The sequence below is a fragment of the Bufo gargarizans genome, chromosome 2 (genome assembly GCF_014858855.1).
Source record: "Bufo gargarizans isolate SCDJY-AF-19 chromosome 2, ASM1485885v1, whole genome shotgun sequence".
NCBI lineage: Eukaryota > Metazoa > Chordata > Amphibia > Anura > Bufonidae > Bufo > Bufo gargarizans.
The window spans coordinates 525,803,992-525,819,533 of NC_058081.1; the positions used below are offsets into that span (position 1 = coordinate 525,803,992).

Consider the following 15,542-nt stretch of genomic DNA (forward strand, 5'->3'; position numbering starts at 1 on the left):
TTTTTAAGGACCAGTTCAGGTCAGAAGTCATTTTGTGGGGGCTTACATAATAGAAATCACCCATACATGACCCCATTTTAGAAACTACACCTCTCAAGGTATTCAAAACTTATTTTACAAACTTTGTTAACCCTTTAGATGTTCCACAAGAATTAAAGGAAAATGTAGATGAAATTTCAGAATTTCAATTTTATGGCAGATTTTCCATTTTAATACATTTTTTTCCAGTAACAAAGCAAGGGTTAACAGCCAAACAAAACTCAATATTTATTACTCTGATTCTGTAGTTTACAGATACACCCCATATGTGGTCATAAACTGCTGTAGGGGCGCAGAGCTGGGCGCAGAAGAAAGGAACGCCGTATGGTTTTTGGAGGGAAGATTTCACTGGGATAATTTTAAGTTGCCATGTCACATTTGAAGACCCCCTGATACACCCCTAGAGTAGAAACTCCAAAAAAGTGACCCTATTTTGGAGACTATGGGATAAGATGGGAGTTTTGTTGGCACTATTTTAGGTTACATATGATTTTTAGTTGCTCTATACTACACTTTTTGTGAGGCAAGGTAACTAAAAAAGTTTTTTTGTAATATACAATGTTCATCTCACAGGTTAGCTCATGTGTTATTTTTATAGAGTAGGTTGTTACGGATACGATAATACCAAACATGACTACTTTTTCAGATTGGTTGTTTCAGTTTTACATAATAAAGCCTTGATTTTTTTAGTGTCTCAATATTCTGAAAGCCATAGTTTGTTTGTTTTTTGGGGCGATTGTCTTCATAGGTAGGCGTTTTTTTACAATGTTCACCTGAGGGGTTAGATCATGTGATATTTTTATACAGCAGGTCATTACGGACGTGGCAATACCTAATATGTATACTTTTAATTTTATTAAAATTTTGCACAATAAAAAATTTTTTTAACAAAAAAGAAAATCATGTTTTAGTGTCTCCATATTCTGAGAGCCATAGTTTTTTTTATTTTTGGGGTGATTGTTTTATGTAGGGTCTCATTTTTTGCGAGATGAGATGATGGATTTGATGGCTACTATTTTAAGGTGCGTTTGACTTTCTGATCGCTTTTTTGGCACAGTTTTTATTGAATTTTTTTACAGTGTTCACCTGAGGGGTAAGATCATGTGATATTTTAATAGACCTGATTGTTACCGACACGGCTATACCTAATATGTATACTTTTTATTAATTTTCTCACTTTTAACACAATAAAAGCATTTTTTAAACAACAAAAAAAATCATGTTTTAGTGCCTCCATATTCTGAGAGCCATATTTTTAGCCCCTACATTTTATGTAGGGGCTAATTTTTTGTGCAATGAGGTGACTGTTTGTTTGGTACTATTTTGGGGGGCATATGCCTTTTTCATCGCTTGGTGTTGCACTTTTTGTGATGTAAGGTGACAAAAAAAATGATTGTTTTAGCACAGTTTTTATTTTATTTTTTCTACGACGTTCAGGTGAGGGGGTGGATCATGTGATATTTATATAGAGCCGGTCATTATGGACGCAGCAACACCCAATATGTCTGGTTTTCTTTTTCTTTTATTGTCTTTACAATTTTGTGTTCTATTTTGGGAATTCATTTTTTTACTTAAAACTTTTTTTTTAACCTTTTTAAATTTTTATTTTTGTCCCACTCTAGAACTTCAACTTTTGGGGTCTGATCCCCTCTACAATGCATTGCAATCCAACCTACAGTACAGACCAAAAGTTTGGACACACCTTCTCATTCAAAGAGTTTTCTTTATTTTCATGACTATGAAAGCATTAAAACTATGAATTAACACATGTGGAATTATATACATAACAAAAAAAGTGTGAAACAACTGAAAATATGTCATATTCTAGGTTCTTCAAAGTAGCCACCTTTTGCTTTGATTACTGCTTTGCACACTCTTGGCATTCTCTTGATGAGCTTCAAGAGGTAGTCACCTGAAATGGTCTTCCAACAGTCTTGAAGGAGTTCCCAGAGATGCTTAGCACTTGTTGGCCCTTTTGCCTTCACTCTGCAGTCCAGCTCACCCCAAACCATCTTGATTGGGTTCAGGTCCGGTGACTGTGGAGGCCAGGTCATCTGGTGCAGCACCCCATCACTCTCCTTCATGGTCAAATAGCACTTACTTTCAAAGTTTTCCCAATTTTCCGGACTGACTGACCTTCATTTCTTAAAGTAATGATGGCCACAGTTTTTTCTTTACTTAGCTGCTTTTTTCTTGCCATAATACAAATTCTAACAGTCTATTTAGTAGGACTATCAGCTGTGTATCCACCTGACGCAACTGATGGTCCCAACCCCATTTATAAGGCAAGAAATCCCACTTATTAAACCTGACAGGGCACACCTGTGAAGTGAAAACCATTTCAGGTGACTACCTCTTGAAGCTCATCAAGATAATGCCAAAAGTGTGCAAAGCAGTAATCAAAGCAAAAGGTGGCTACTTTGAAGAACCTAGAATATGACATATTTTCAGTTGTTTCACACTTTTTTGTTATGTATATAATTCCACATGTGCTAATTCATAGTTTTGATGCCTTCAGTGTAAATCTACAATTTTCATAGTCATGAAAATAAAGAAAACTCTTTGAATGAGAAGGTGTGTCCAAACTTTTGGTCTGTACTGTATATTGCTGTATATGCATAAAAGCTGACAGCCTGCCTGTGAGACCCAGCCTAAGGTACGGTTGCGGAAAGCAACCGTACCCTCTGCAAACCCTCTGCATGCCGCGGTCAGAGGTCAGTGACTGCCGGATCCGTGCCACTGATCGGGCGGGAGCAGGTCCTGCACCCACCCGATCAGCCCGCCGTACATGCACGACGCTGGTCCTTAAGTCATGTCCACCAGCGCCGTACATGTACAGCGAGGGTCCTCTATGGGTTAATGACTTACTGATTCATTTTTTTTGCCGCTATTGTTTTTCTGCACTTTATATTCACAATGTTTACTGTGCGGGATATCTAGCATTCTAGTGGTATTCTATGGGTCAGTATGATTACAGTTTTGTTTTTTACTACCTTTTTGTTTTATGATAAAACAATAGTTTTGCAAATCACAGCATTTCAAGAGCCATAGGTTAATTTTGTGGGATGAGAGGACTTATCAACTAAAAGTTTGTTTTTTTTGAAGGGGGGAAATGGAAAAAAGGAATTTCATTTTTTCATTGCTATTTCATAGCAATTTCATTGCTATTTTTTTTTTTTACGCTGCAGTTTAAATAACATATATTTATAATACAGGTTGTGACAAACGTGGCAATATCACATATGTGTGGGTGGGTGTTTTTTACTTTTTTTTTATTTAATGGAAAAATAGGATGCATTTTTGTCCCTCGAAAGTGGGGAAAGTGACAGTCCGTCTTATAGTCGGAATGTTAATGACTACTTCCATTATGGAAGCGGTTATCACCATGCGAGAGGCGCTGGGAGTTGTGAGTGAAAAGCTGCGCTGGCTATACTCACCCTACTTGGTCTTCTTGGGCCCTGTTCTGCACTCTGTCCTGTCTGACTGCGTCAGGGCATAGCGCACGTAGGCGCGCACTATGACCTGACGCTGTGCGACGTCAGGACAGAGCGCAGAGCGGGGTCCGGATGAAGACTAAGGAGGGTGAGTGTATCTGCAGAGTGGCAGCGCCATCCGGAGCAGAAGAGGTAAGTTAATGTATTTATTTTAATGTCTGATGTGAGGTCTCATGGGGGTCCAATCTGAGGATGATGGAGGTGTCTGATCTAAGTCTGATAGAGGGGTCTGATCTGAGGCCGATGGGGTCTGAGCTGAGGCCGATGGGGTCTGAGCTGAGGCTGATAGGGGTCTGATCTGAGGCTGATAGGGGTTTGATCTGAGGCTAATGCGGGTCTGAGCTGAGGCTGATGGAGTTTAGGAGGTCTGATCTGAGGCTGATGGAGCTTGGGGGTCTGATTTTGGGGTATAATCTGAGGTCTGATGAAGAATGGGGGTCTCTTCTGAGATCTGATGAAGATTGGGGGTCTGATGTGAGGTGTGATTAAAAATACTCTTTTTCTTATTTTCCTCTAAATGGTGGGTACATCTTATAGTTTGGTGCATCTTATAGTTCAAAAATACGGTATATTTCTACTTTTCTTAGCACGGCCTGAAATGCATACAGTCATGGCAGGCCTAAGGTTTTATTTTAGGATGTAAAATAACTGGGTGAAAGGCTTAAGTCTGGATTTGGGGGGGTTCTATCTCTCCTTGGGGAGAGAGCCCCTTAATCGGAGTGAGGAGACTTAAAGGATTAGCTGCCTTACATCTGGTGGCATTAGAGGCAGAGCTTGTTAAGAGCTCATTTGCATCCCTTTCTTTCCAGAATTCAAGAGGAGTATGGATGGCCGATAGTCTCCTCCTGCCGATTAAGGCACCCCCCAAATCCTGACAGGCCTCTAACCCAGTTAAGGCTACTTTCACACTCGCGTTTTGTGCAGATAATACAACCGTCTGCATCCGTTAACATAAACAAGATGGATCCGTCTTGAACACCATTGAAAGTTAATGGAGGACGGATCCGTTTTCTATTGTGCTAGATTGTGTCAGTGAAAACGGATCCGTCCCAATTGACTTACATTGATCTGTTTGGCTCAGTTTCATCAGACGGACACCAAAACGCTGCAAGCAGCATTTTGGTGTCCGTCTCCAGAGCGGAATGGAGACTGAACTGATGCAAACTGAGCCAAACTGATGCATTCTGAGCGGATCCCTTTCCATTCAGAATACATTAGAATGCAAACGGATCCGTTTGGACCGCTTGTGAGAGCCCTGAACGGATCTCACAAACGGAAAGCCAAAACACGAGTGTGAAAGTAGCCTAAGCCAGTACTCCCTGCTCTGCACTGATGAGGGGTAATCACCCCCAAATCCTGACTTAGGCCTCTCATCCAGTTAAACCAGTATTCTCTGCTCTGCACTGATGAGGGGTAATCACCCCCCAAACCGCTGTCTGCAGATGAGGTGCTGGCTTTTTGTTTTTATATCAGAGTCATGTCTCAAGGTCTATTTAAGGGGTTGAACATTGACTTATAGTATAGCTGCCTTACATCTGAGAAGCAGAGCTCGTTAAGAGCTTATTTGCATTCCTTTCTTTCTAGAATTCCAGAGGAGCATGTATGGCCTATAAGTCTCCTCATGCTGATTAAGGTGCTCTCTCCCCAAGGAAATCCTGTGAAAGCTTCAGTCGTGAAAGCTTCAGTAGTCTTCTAGTTGGTGTGCATCTCCCTCCACTCTAGGGTTTTACACGTTCACCACCAGAGATGATAAATTAAAACTTTCCTACTGTATAGGAGAGGCTGGTTTCTATAACATTCTGGGAGCTCCATTTTTCTGATACAGAGCTGAAAATTCTTCACGTTCCCTTAGGTATCTATAAAAGATACAGGGCCAGGTCTTTTAGTTCCGGAATTTACACTAGAGATAACATATGCATTTTTGTCCATTTGTAGAAAATTCGTCCAGGAATGTCCTAGTGGTCTCATCACCCTTCACGAATTTAGAAAGTATTTCTGTGATTGTACAGTGGGAAATGAATCCTCAGAATATGCGGAACAGATATTCCGAACTCTGGACAACAATGGGGTAAGAGAAATAGAATTCAAAATGTTTCATGACAACATGTTTTATATACTTTGGAAAAATAGGCTCTTTGACCTTTGCATGTGTAGACAAAATAGTCACTAGGTAGTCAGTAGAGCTGAGAGAATTTTCCAAAAATTCGATTCGACCGGTTCACCGAATTTTTCGAAAAGATTTGCTTCAATCTAAATTTATTTGCGGCGAATTACATTACAAAACAGCTATTTCCTGGCTGCAGAGAGCCTTTATAGGGGTGTGGAACACTGTGCCTTGCAGTAACACACATAGGGAGTCTGCTGTGGTAGTGAAATAATACTGTGAGTCCGTATGACATGCAGATGACAGGCGTCGCTCTTAGAATCACTGCATACTTCACTTATTTGGGCAGTCACGGGGCCAAAACTGACCAAATAACTGATGTATCAACTCAGCCTTACAGGTCGATGTTAGCAACAAGAAGAAGCGCACTCCTTTTACACCGTCGCCAGCTGATTCCACATAGATGTCTACAGAACCTGTTCTATTAAACGCTTATACAAGTAGAGCCCCCCTGACAGAGTGGAGAGGGTGTCAGTAGTAAGTTTGTGTTGATGTCACTGATTAATTTTCCCTTCCTCTGATCCATCAGAACAGTAACCCCCCAAAAAAACTGATCCTGTCTGTGAAGCATACGCCTTCACTCGGTCAGCATTTGCTCAATAATCCATCAGTATTGCTAATGCCAAAAAAAACAGGAGTGGATCTAAAACAGAGATGACACATGAATGGAATATTTTCATGTCTTCTGTGTTTTGTACCCACTACTGCTTTTGGTTATCAAATCATAAGCCAATTCTGATGGGGCCATTTAGGCCTTACAGCTGCTACACAGACAGGATCCATTGTGCGTCTCATGTTTCCTTCCTTCTTACAGATCAGAAGGAAATTAAAAAGAAAGATGATGTCAGCCGGGCCAAAAGCCAAAATAGTGGACCAGTCATAAAGTGGGGAGGGTGGGAACAGCATGAGAAGTCCACAGAGTGGACCTATGACATAGTGGTGAGGTGGAAGCAGCATGAGGCGATCACAGAGTGGCACAATGACAGGGTCTGGAGTTGGCAGCAGTATAAGGAAGCCACCGAGTGGCATAATGACAGAGTCTGGAGGTGGCAGTAGTATGAGGAGGCCACCAAGTGGCACAATGACAGAGTCTGGAGGTAGCAGCAGCAGCATCAGGAGAAGGCCACCGAGTGGCACAATGACCGAGTTTGGAGGTGGCAACAGCAGCAGCATCAGGAGGTTATCACAGAGTGGCAAGGTGACAAAGTGTAGATATGGCAGCAGCAGCATCAGGATACCACAGAGTGGCAAGGTGACATAGTGTGGAGATGGCAGCAGCATCAGGATAGCACAGAGTGGCAAGATGACATAGTGCAGAGATGGCAGTAGCATCAGGAGACCACAAAGTGACCCGGTGACAGAGTGGGGCGGTGGGTGGCAATACAAGTACCCGCTGATGAAGGTGGCTGAAAGACGGAGCACTTGGCATCAGATGTGTGGCATCAGGCGCATGGCAGCATCAGAGGAGTAGCTGAGGCAGGTAGCCAGAAGAAACCAGTCTCTTTTTTGAAGGTTTGGGTGAGGCGGTAAGGGTACAGAGGGGAGGTAACCAGTTGGGGGGGTGTACCTGCACAGTCTGACTGTATCCAATCAGTGCTGCCATTGTCAGACTGTGCAGGTACACCCCCCCCCCCCCCCAACTGGTTACCTCCCCTCTGTACCCTTACTGCAGACTGCTAGCAATTTATTCATAACTTCTAGTAGAAATAATAAAGGAATGGCACAACATAGAGGCATAAGAATATATGTTCCAGAATTGTTATTACATGGGAAATGCATGAAGCTAGTAAAACAGGCATCTCAGGAGAGGTGAAAGGTCCTCTTTAACCACCTCCGGACTGCCTAACGCACATGTGCGTTCCGGAGGTGGCAGGCTGGCGCACAGTCACGCATATATGCGTCATCTCGCGAGACGCGAGATTTCCTGTGAACGCGCGCACACAGGCGTGCGCGCTCACAGGAGCGGAAGGTAAGCGAGTGGATCTCCAGCCTGCCAGCGGCGATCGCTCGCTGGCAGGCTGGAGATCCGAATTTTTTAACCCCTAACAGGTATATTAGACGCTGTTTTCATAACAGCGTCTAATATACCTCCTACCTGGTCCTCTGGTGGTCCCTTTTGTTAGGATCGACCACCAGAGGACTCAGGTAGGTCAGTACAGTCGCACCAAACACCACACTACACTACACTACACCCCCCCCCCCGTCACTTATTAACCCCTTATAAACCCCTGATCACCCATGATCACCCCATATAAACTCCCTGATCACCCCCCTGTCATTGATCACCCCCCTGTCAGGCTCCGTTCAGACGTCCGTATGATTTTTACGGATCCACGGATACATGGATCGGATCCGCAAAAAGCATACGGACGTCTGAATGGAGCCTTACAGGGGGGTGATCAATGACAGGCGGGTGATCACCCATATACACTCCCTGATCACCCCCTGCCATTGATCACCCCCCTGTCATTGATCACTCCCCTGTAAGGCTCCATTCAGACGTCCGCATGATTTTTACGGATCCATGGATACATGGATCGGATCCGCAAAACACATGCGGACGTCTGAATGGAGCCTTACAGGGGGTGATCAATGACAGGCGGGTGATCACCCATATACACTCCCTGATCACCCCCCTGTCATTGATAACCCCCCTGTAAGGCTCCATTCAGACGTCCGCATGCGTTTTGTGGATCCGATCCATGTATCCATGGATCCGTAAAAAATCATGCGGATGTCTGAATGGAGCCTTACAGGGGGGGTGATCAGTGACAGGGGGGTGATCACCCTGATTACCCTGATCACCCCCTGTCATTGATAACCCCCCTGTAAGGCTCCATTCAGACGTCCGCATGCGTTCTGTGGATCCGATACATGTATCCATGGATCCGTAAAAAATCATGCGGATGTCTGAATGGAGCCTTACAGGGGGGGTGATCAGTGACAGGGGGGTGATCACCCTGATTACCCTGATCACCCCCTGTCATTGATAACCCCCCTGTAAGGCTCCATTCAGACGTCCGCATGCGTTCTGTGGATCCGATACATGTATCCATGGATCCGTAAAAAATCATGCGGATGTCTGAATGGAGCCTTACAGGGGGGGTGATCAGTGACAGGGGGGTGATCACCCTGATTACCCTGATCACCCCCTGTCATTGATAACCCCCCTGTAAGGCTCCATTCAGACGTCCGCATGCGTTCTGTGGATCCGATACATGTATCCATGGATCCGTAAAAAATCATGCGGATGTCTGAATGGAGCCTTACAGGGGGGGTGATCAGTGACAGGGGGGTGATCACCCTGATTACCCTGATCACCCCCTGTCATTGATAACCCCCCTGTAAGGCTCCATTCAGACGTCCGCATGTGTTTTGTGGATCCGATCCATGTATCCATGGATCCGTAAAAAATCATGCGGATGTCTGAATGGAGCCTTACAGGGGGGGTGATCAATGACAGGGGGGTGATCAGGGAGTCTATATGGGTGATCACCCCCCCTGTCATTGATCACCCCCCTGTCATTGATCACCCCCCCTCCCCCCGGTAAGGCTCCATTCAGACATTTTTTTTGGCACAAGTTAGCGGAAATTTTTTGTTTGTTTTTGTTTTTGTTTTTTCTTACTAAGTCTCATATTCCACTAACTTGTGTCAAAAAATAAAATCTCACATGGACGCACCATACCCCTCACGGAATCCAAATGCGTAAACATTTTTAGACATTTATATTCCAGACTTCTTCTCACGCTTTAGGGCCCCTAAAAAGCCAGGGCAGTATAAATACCCCACATGTGACCCCATTTCGGAAAGAAGACACCCCAAGGTATTCCGTGAGGGGCATATTGAGTCCATGAAAGATTGAAATTTTTGTCCTAAGTTAGCGGAAAGTGAGACTTTGTGAGAAAAAAACAAAAAAAAATCAAGATCCGCTAACTTATGCAAAAATAATAATAATTCTAGGAACTCGCCATGCCCCTCATTGAATACCTTGGGGTGTCTTCTTTCCAAAGTGGGGTCACATGTGGGGTATTTATACTGCCCTGGCTTTTTAGGGGCCCGAAAGTGTGAGAAGAAGTCTGGGATCCAAATGTCTAAAAATGCCCTCCTAAAAGGAATTTGGGCCCCTTTGCGCATCTAGGCTGCAAAAAAGTGTCACACATGTGGTATCGCCGTACTCAGGAGAAGTTGGGGAATGTGTTTTGGGGTGTCATTTTACATATACCCATGCTGGGTGAGAAAAATATCTTGGTCAAATGCCAACTTTGTATAAAAAAATGGGAAAAGTTGTCTTTTGCCAAGATATTTCTCTCACCCAGCATGGGTATATGTAAAATGACACCCCAAAACACATTGCCCAACTTCTCCTGAGTACGGCGATACCAGATGTGTGACACTTTTTTGCAGCCAAGGTGGGCAAAGGGGCACATATTCCAAAGTGCACCTTTCGCAGGCCATTTTTTACACATTTTGATTGCAAGGTACTTCTTACACATTTGGGCCCCTAAATTGCCAGGGCAGTATAACTACCCCACAAGTGACCCCATTTTGGAAAGAAGACACCCCAAGGTATTCTGTGAGGGGCATGGCAAGTTTTTAGAATTTTTTATTTTTTGTCGCAAGTTAGTGGAATATGAGACTTTGTAAGAAAAAAAAAAAAAATAAAAATCATCATCATTTTCCGCTAACTTGTGACAAAAAATAAAAAGTTCTATGAACTCACTATGCCCATCAGCGAATACCTTAGGGTGTCTACTTTCCGAAATGGGGTCATTTGTGGGGGTTTTCTACTGTTTGGGCATTGTAGAACCTCAGGAATCATGACAGGTGCTCAGAAAGTCAGAGCTGTTTCAAAAAGCGGAAATTCACATTTTTGTACCATAGTTTGTAAATGCTATAACTTTTACCCAAACCATTTTTTTTTTTGCCCAAACATTTTTTTTTTATCAAAGACATGTAGAACAATAAATTTGGCGAAAAATGTATATATGGATGTCGTTTTTTTTGCATAATTTTACAGCTGAAAGTGAAAAATTTCATTTTTTTGCAAAAAAATCGTTACATTTTGATTAATAACAAAAAAAGTAAAAATGTCAGCAGCAATAAAATACCACCAAATGAAAGCTCCATTAGTGAGAAGAAAAGGAGGTAAAATTCATTTGGGTGGTAAGTTGCATGACCGAGCGATAAACGGTGAAAGGAGTGTAGTGCCGAAGTGTAAAAAGTGCTCTGGTCATGAAGGGGGTTTCACCTAGCGGGGCTGAAGTGGTTAAATGCAGTACTTTTAGTGTGGGTTGAGAAGCAGAAGAAATTCAGCATCTGTCTCTCTTGCTCCACGGGTAGTTGCCATGGAAAAGCCATTGAACAACATCATCCGCTGTCCAAATATTGCCTTACCTAAATTATCTATGCTGCTTGTTATCTACTTATTGTCTAAAGGCTGTATTAGACAGTCCAATTCTGCTGGCGATTGTCAGGAATGGAAATCGCCTGCTTGCTACCAGAGGAGGACACCTCTGCTATTACAGGCAGGGATCTCCTCCACAGCATGGGGAGGAGCGATCATTATACCATCGCAGTTGTTTGGCGGCAGCAGACCATGATTAGACACCACGATCTGCCGCCAGCAAACAATAATTTTTAAACCTGTCAAAAGATTTAGATTGTCCGATGAATGAGCGTTTGCTCCATCGGATAATCGCTGGTAGTATTACACTGCCAGATCATCACTAACTATCATTCATACGAACGCTCGCTAGCGATGATTGGCCCGACAATCGCCTGGCGTAATACAGGCTTTAGTTTCAAGGCATCACTCAGGGTAATGTCTGTAGTACAGCCCAGAGGTTGAGCTATGAAGAAGCTCCCTTGGCCCTTCACAGCAGGAAGTCTCAGCAGTTCAGGGAATTACATTTATAGGAATGTAAACAAAGGAAAGACCCTCATTTACATTAACTTAAAGGTAGCAAGGCACTTTGACTGTGGAAGTTCATCGGTGATTGAAAGGGGTAGAGCTCTGAAAGCAAATAAAGCTCTGAGTAGACACTGTTAAATTTCCACCTTGTATTAAATAATTAGCGATTTGGTTGATGAGCTCGGTCACTTCATTGGTTACAGGATGGAATAGTGGACTTCCGGGAATATGTCACAGCAATCAGTATGCTTGCTCATGGAACTCCTGAGGACAAACTCAAGTGGTCCTTCAAGTTATATGACAAGGACAAAGATGGGGCCATCACTCGATCTGAGATGTTAGATATCATGAAGGTTTGTGAAAATCATTGATGGTTTAGTGTCTCATTTCAATGTAACTATATGGAGGTGCCAAAACGACCCTATACAAGACACCTCAAAACAATGGTGGCTTCTCTGTCTACTCTTAAAGTATTAAAAGAAACCTTTAAATTATGTTGTTTGCGCATGTACCAGCTTGGATTTAAAAGGGTATCCACAGTATAAGACAAAACTTTTAGATTGGTGGGGTCCTACTGATGGAACCCCCACTGATCACAAGAACAGGGGCCCCATGGAGGCTCCTACAATACATGTAGTGGCAGGTCAGGAGTGCACGTTGCCACTCCATTCATTTCTATGGGCGTTATGGAGATGCCAAGTACTGCACTTGGCTATCTCTAGAACTCTCATAGAAATAAATGAAGCCGCCACATGGATGCCTGTCCGGCTGCTCCGTTCATTTGGTATGAAGACCCTGTTTTAATAATCGGTGGGGGTCTCAACAGTAGGGGATGATTTTATCTAACCTGAATACCCCTTTTAAGCTCCTGCATGGTTAGAGGCCATGACATCTTTTATCACAACCAGTGGTGTAATTTGAAGTTCCTGGTCCCCAACTTAAGATCTGTAACAGGGCCCCAACCTATCCTGGTGTTACCACTACCGCTGCCCTATGTATAACTACTCCTCTAACTTGGGGGATATTTTCTGTATAAAATTGTGCTCTCGGATATCATAGGTATACAATGGTGATCATGCTTTATAAGAAATCATCTTCCTTACAGGCAGTGTATAAAATGAGCGTTGCTGCTTCAATAACAAATGCCAATCCACTAACGGCAGAGGAGTGCACAAATCGTATCTTTATTCGCCTGGACAGAGACCAAAATGGTAAAGACTCTTTAACACTTACTCTTGTGACAAAGTTAAAAGTTATAGCATGTTTTGTTCTCAGAAACTGGTTTGTTCCTCTACCAATACTTAGCATAGGTCATCAATATCAGGTTGGTGGAGATGTCAGGATTCAGCTGTTTGAAGGGCCGCTGTGGGCCAGAACCTGGCACTGGAACTACACAGCTCTGTACACTGTGTAGTGGCTGTGGCCACTTGAATGGGAGCAGACCTGCAGTAACCAGACACGGCCACTAGATAGTGTACAGAGCTCATTCGCTCCCATGCCTGGTTCTCATACCGAAGCTCATGAAAACAGCTGATTTCTTGGGGTGACCACCTCTGATATTGGTCATCAATTGTAAAGTCACGAAAAAAGCCTTTAGAACTTAATCTCCAACTTTTATCCACATACCATTATGAGATCCAAAATTCCCTCACAATTAGAAGAAAGACAGGGCTTGCTAGGTGTGTGGTGACAACTTAACCCCATTCACTTGTCTTCTTGTCTTTCAGCTGTCATCAGTCTTCAGGAGTTTGTGGACGGCTCTCTGGACGATGACTGGATTCGAGAGATGCTGGAATGTGACCTTGGCACCTTGAAAATACAAAAATCACCAAAGAGTAATCAGATGAACTCCATGTCCTCTAGAGAAAACATGTTCGGCACCAATCACTAGCACAACATTACGACACATTCTGTTTTCAGAAATGCCTCTTTTTATGCAAATTTGCATAATCTGCACCTTTTTGTGGTTCGGTTTGCAGGACAGTTCTATGAAGAATGGAAAGATGCATTTGCCCCTCCACAAATTTATTGGTAAAGTCTTTTTATATGTATTATATACATGTTTACCTGTAAAAGAAAAAAATACAGCACCTCCTATCTCCCACATGAAAAACTTATTGTAAAATAAAACATTTTTAAATCATAGTAAAGAATTATTTCATCCTATCAATGCATACACATACTTGACAACTTTTCATATGAGGATACTGGGAAGTAGTGGTGTGCAGCACACACACCAAATTTGTACTGACAATATACGCCTGCTTTTTATATGCCATGCCCATTTTAATACAGGTTACACTCAATTTACACCTCCTCATTGTGTGTGGTCTGTGTGTGATGAAGCAGTATCCCGGCATCGCACATAGGGATGATCTCCGGGAGGTGCCAGGAGGCATCTGCAGCACCCAACAGATTTGCCAACTCTTCCAAGATTCTGGGAGGTACACTCTTTTTCCGGTAGTATCCCAGACATTCTCAGAGACTTTTTGTACAGATTTTCTTATATGTAAATGAATTAAGAAATACAATAACAAAACAAGTTGTGTGTATGAAGCTGTAAGCATACAGAGTATAATCATGAATAAAGAATAATGTACTTATAGTGATGAAGTAATGAGAATGAATCATTATGTTTAACAACTGATGTGTGTATTGAAACATTATCTTCATGTTAAGGGCTCATGCACACAACCGTATGTATTTTGGGCTCAGCAAAACATGGATCCACAAAAAAAAAAAAGGCAGACACCATGTTTTTTTTTTTGCGGATCCATTGTAACAATGCCTGTTCTTGTCCACAAAACGGACAAGAATAGGACATGTTTTATCTTTTTGCAGAAAGGACTTGCGGACATGCAGAAACAGAATGCACACTAAGTCATTTCCGTTTTATTTTGCGGACTTATTGAAGTGAATGGTTCCGCAAATAAATGGACACGGAAAGAAAATACGGTCGTGTGCATGAGCCCTTTAAGGTAAACTTCCATAAATAGTTGTTGGGAGAGAAGATGGCTAGAAGGTTGGAGGAGTTTTTAAACCTGGGACTGGGGGGAAGGTAATTACGTTATAGGAGGGGAAGATAGTGCAGATAGAGACCTCGGGCAAGGTAATGGGAATGGGGGAGGAATGGAAGGAGGGACTAGAACAGTTCAGAAGGAAAGGTGTAGGGTAAAAAATATACATAAACCTCTCAAATGTATGTATACTAATGCCAGAAGCCTGACTAATAAAACTGGTGAACTGGAATTAGTGATGTGTGAGGAGGACTATGACATAGTGGGAATAACTGAGACATGGCTGGATGATAGCTATGACTGGGCGGTTAACGTACAGGGTTACAGTCTGTTTAGAAAGGATCATCAAAATTGGAGAGGGGGAGGGGTCTGCCTTTATGGAAAGTCCTGTCTAAAGCCCACACTCCTTGAAGATATAAGTGAGGGACATGAACATGTGGAGTCACTGTGGGTAGAAATATATGGGGGCAAAAACAATAATTAAATGCTAATAGGAGTTTAGTATAAACCACCTAATATACCAGAGTCCACAGAAAATCTACTACTAAACTAAATAGACAAGGCGGCAAATCATAATGATGTTGCTATTATGGGGGACTTCAACTACCCAGACTGGGAAACTGAAACTTGTATATCTCATAAAGGAAACAGGTTCTTGGCAATAACCAAAGACAATTACCTTTCCCAACTGGTTCTGAACCCGACTAGAGGGACGGCCATACTGGACTTAGTATTAACCAATAGACCTGACAGAGCAACAGATGTGCAGGTCGGTGGACACCTGGGAAATAGTGACATCCTAAATTCAAATTGTGAGAGGTAAATACCTTATGGGAATAAAAGGTTAAGGAACAAGAAAAAAACATTGTGGATAAATAGAACTGTAAAGAAAGCTATAAATGACAAAAAGAAAGCA

General features: G+C 42.7%; 1 protein-coding gene across 1 annotated transcript; it reads left to right on the forward strand.

The window, feature by feature from the left end:
* The first annotated feature begins 3,385 nt into the window (after positions 1 to 3,385).
* LOC122926112 (guanylyl cyclase inhibitory protein-like) lies at positions 3,386 to 14,037 on the forward strand. The gene is made up of 5 exons (XM_044277498.1): positions 3,386 to 3,516; positions 5,469 to 5,601; positions 11,813 to 11,962; positions 12,715 to 12,820; positions 13,337 to 14,037. The coding sequence occupies exons 1-5, from the start codon at positions 3,386 to 3,388 to the stop codon at positions 13,498 to 13,500; spliced, it is 684 nt and encodes a 227-aa protein (XP_044133433.1). The 3' UTR covers positions 13,501 to 14,037.
* The last annotated feature ends 1,505 nt before the right edge of the window (positions 14,038 to 15,542 follow it).

What these genes read in the sequence shown, in the direction of transcription:
- LOC122926112 (XM_044277498.1), top strand. Translation starts at nt 3,386, where the DNA reads ATGTTAATGACTACTTCCATTATGGAAGCGGTTATCACCATGCGAGAG. An exon ending in CCTGTTCTGCACTCTGTCCT is followed by an intron (nt 3,517 to 5,468) that starts GTCTGACTGCGT and finishes GTCCATTTGTAG; the next exon opens with AAAATTCGTCCAGGAATGTC. An exon ending in GAACTCTGGACAACAATGGG is followed by an intron (nt 5,602 to 11,812) that starts GTAAGAGAAATA and finishes CATTGGTTACAG; the next exon opens with GATGGAATAGTGGACTTCCG.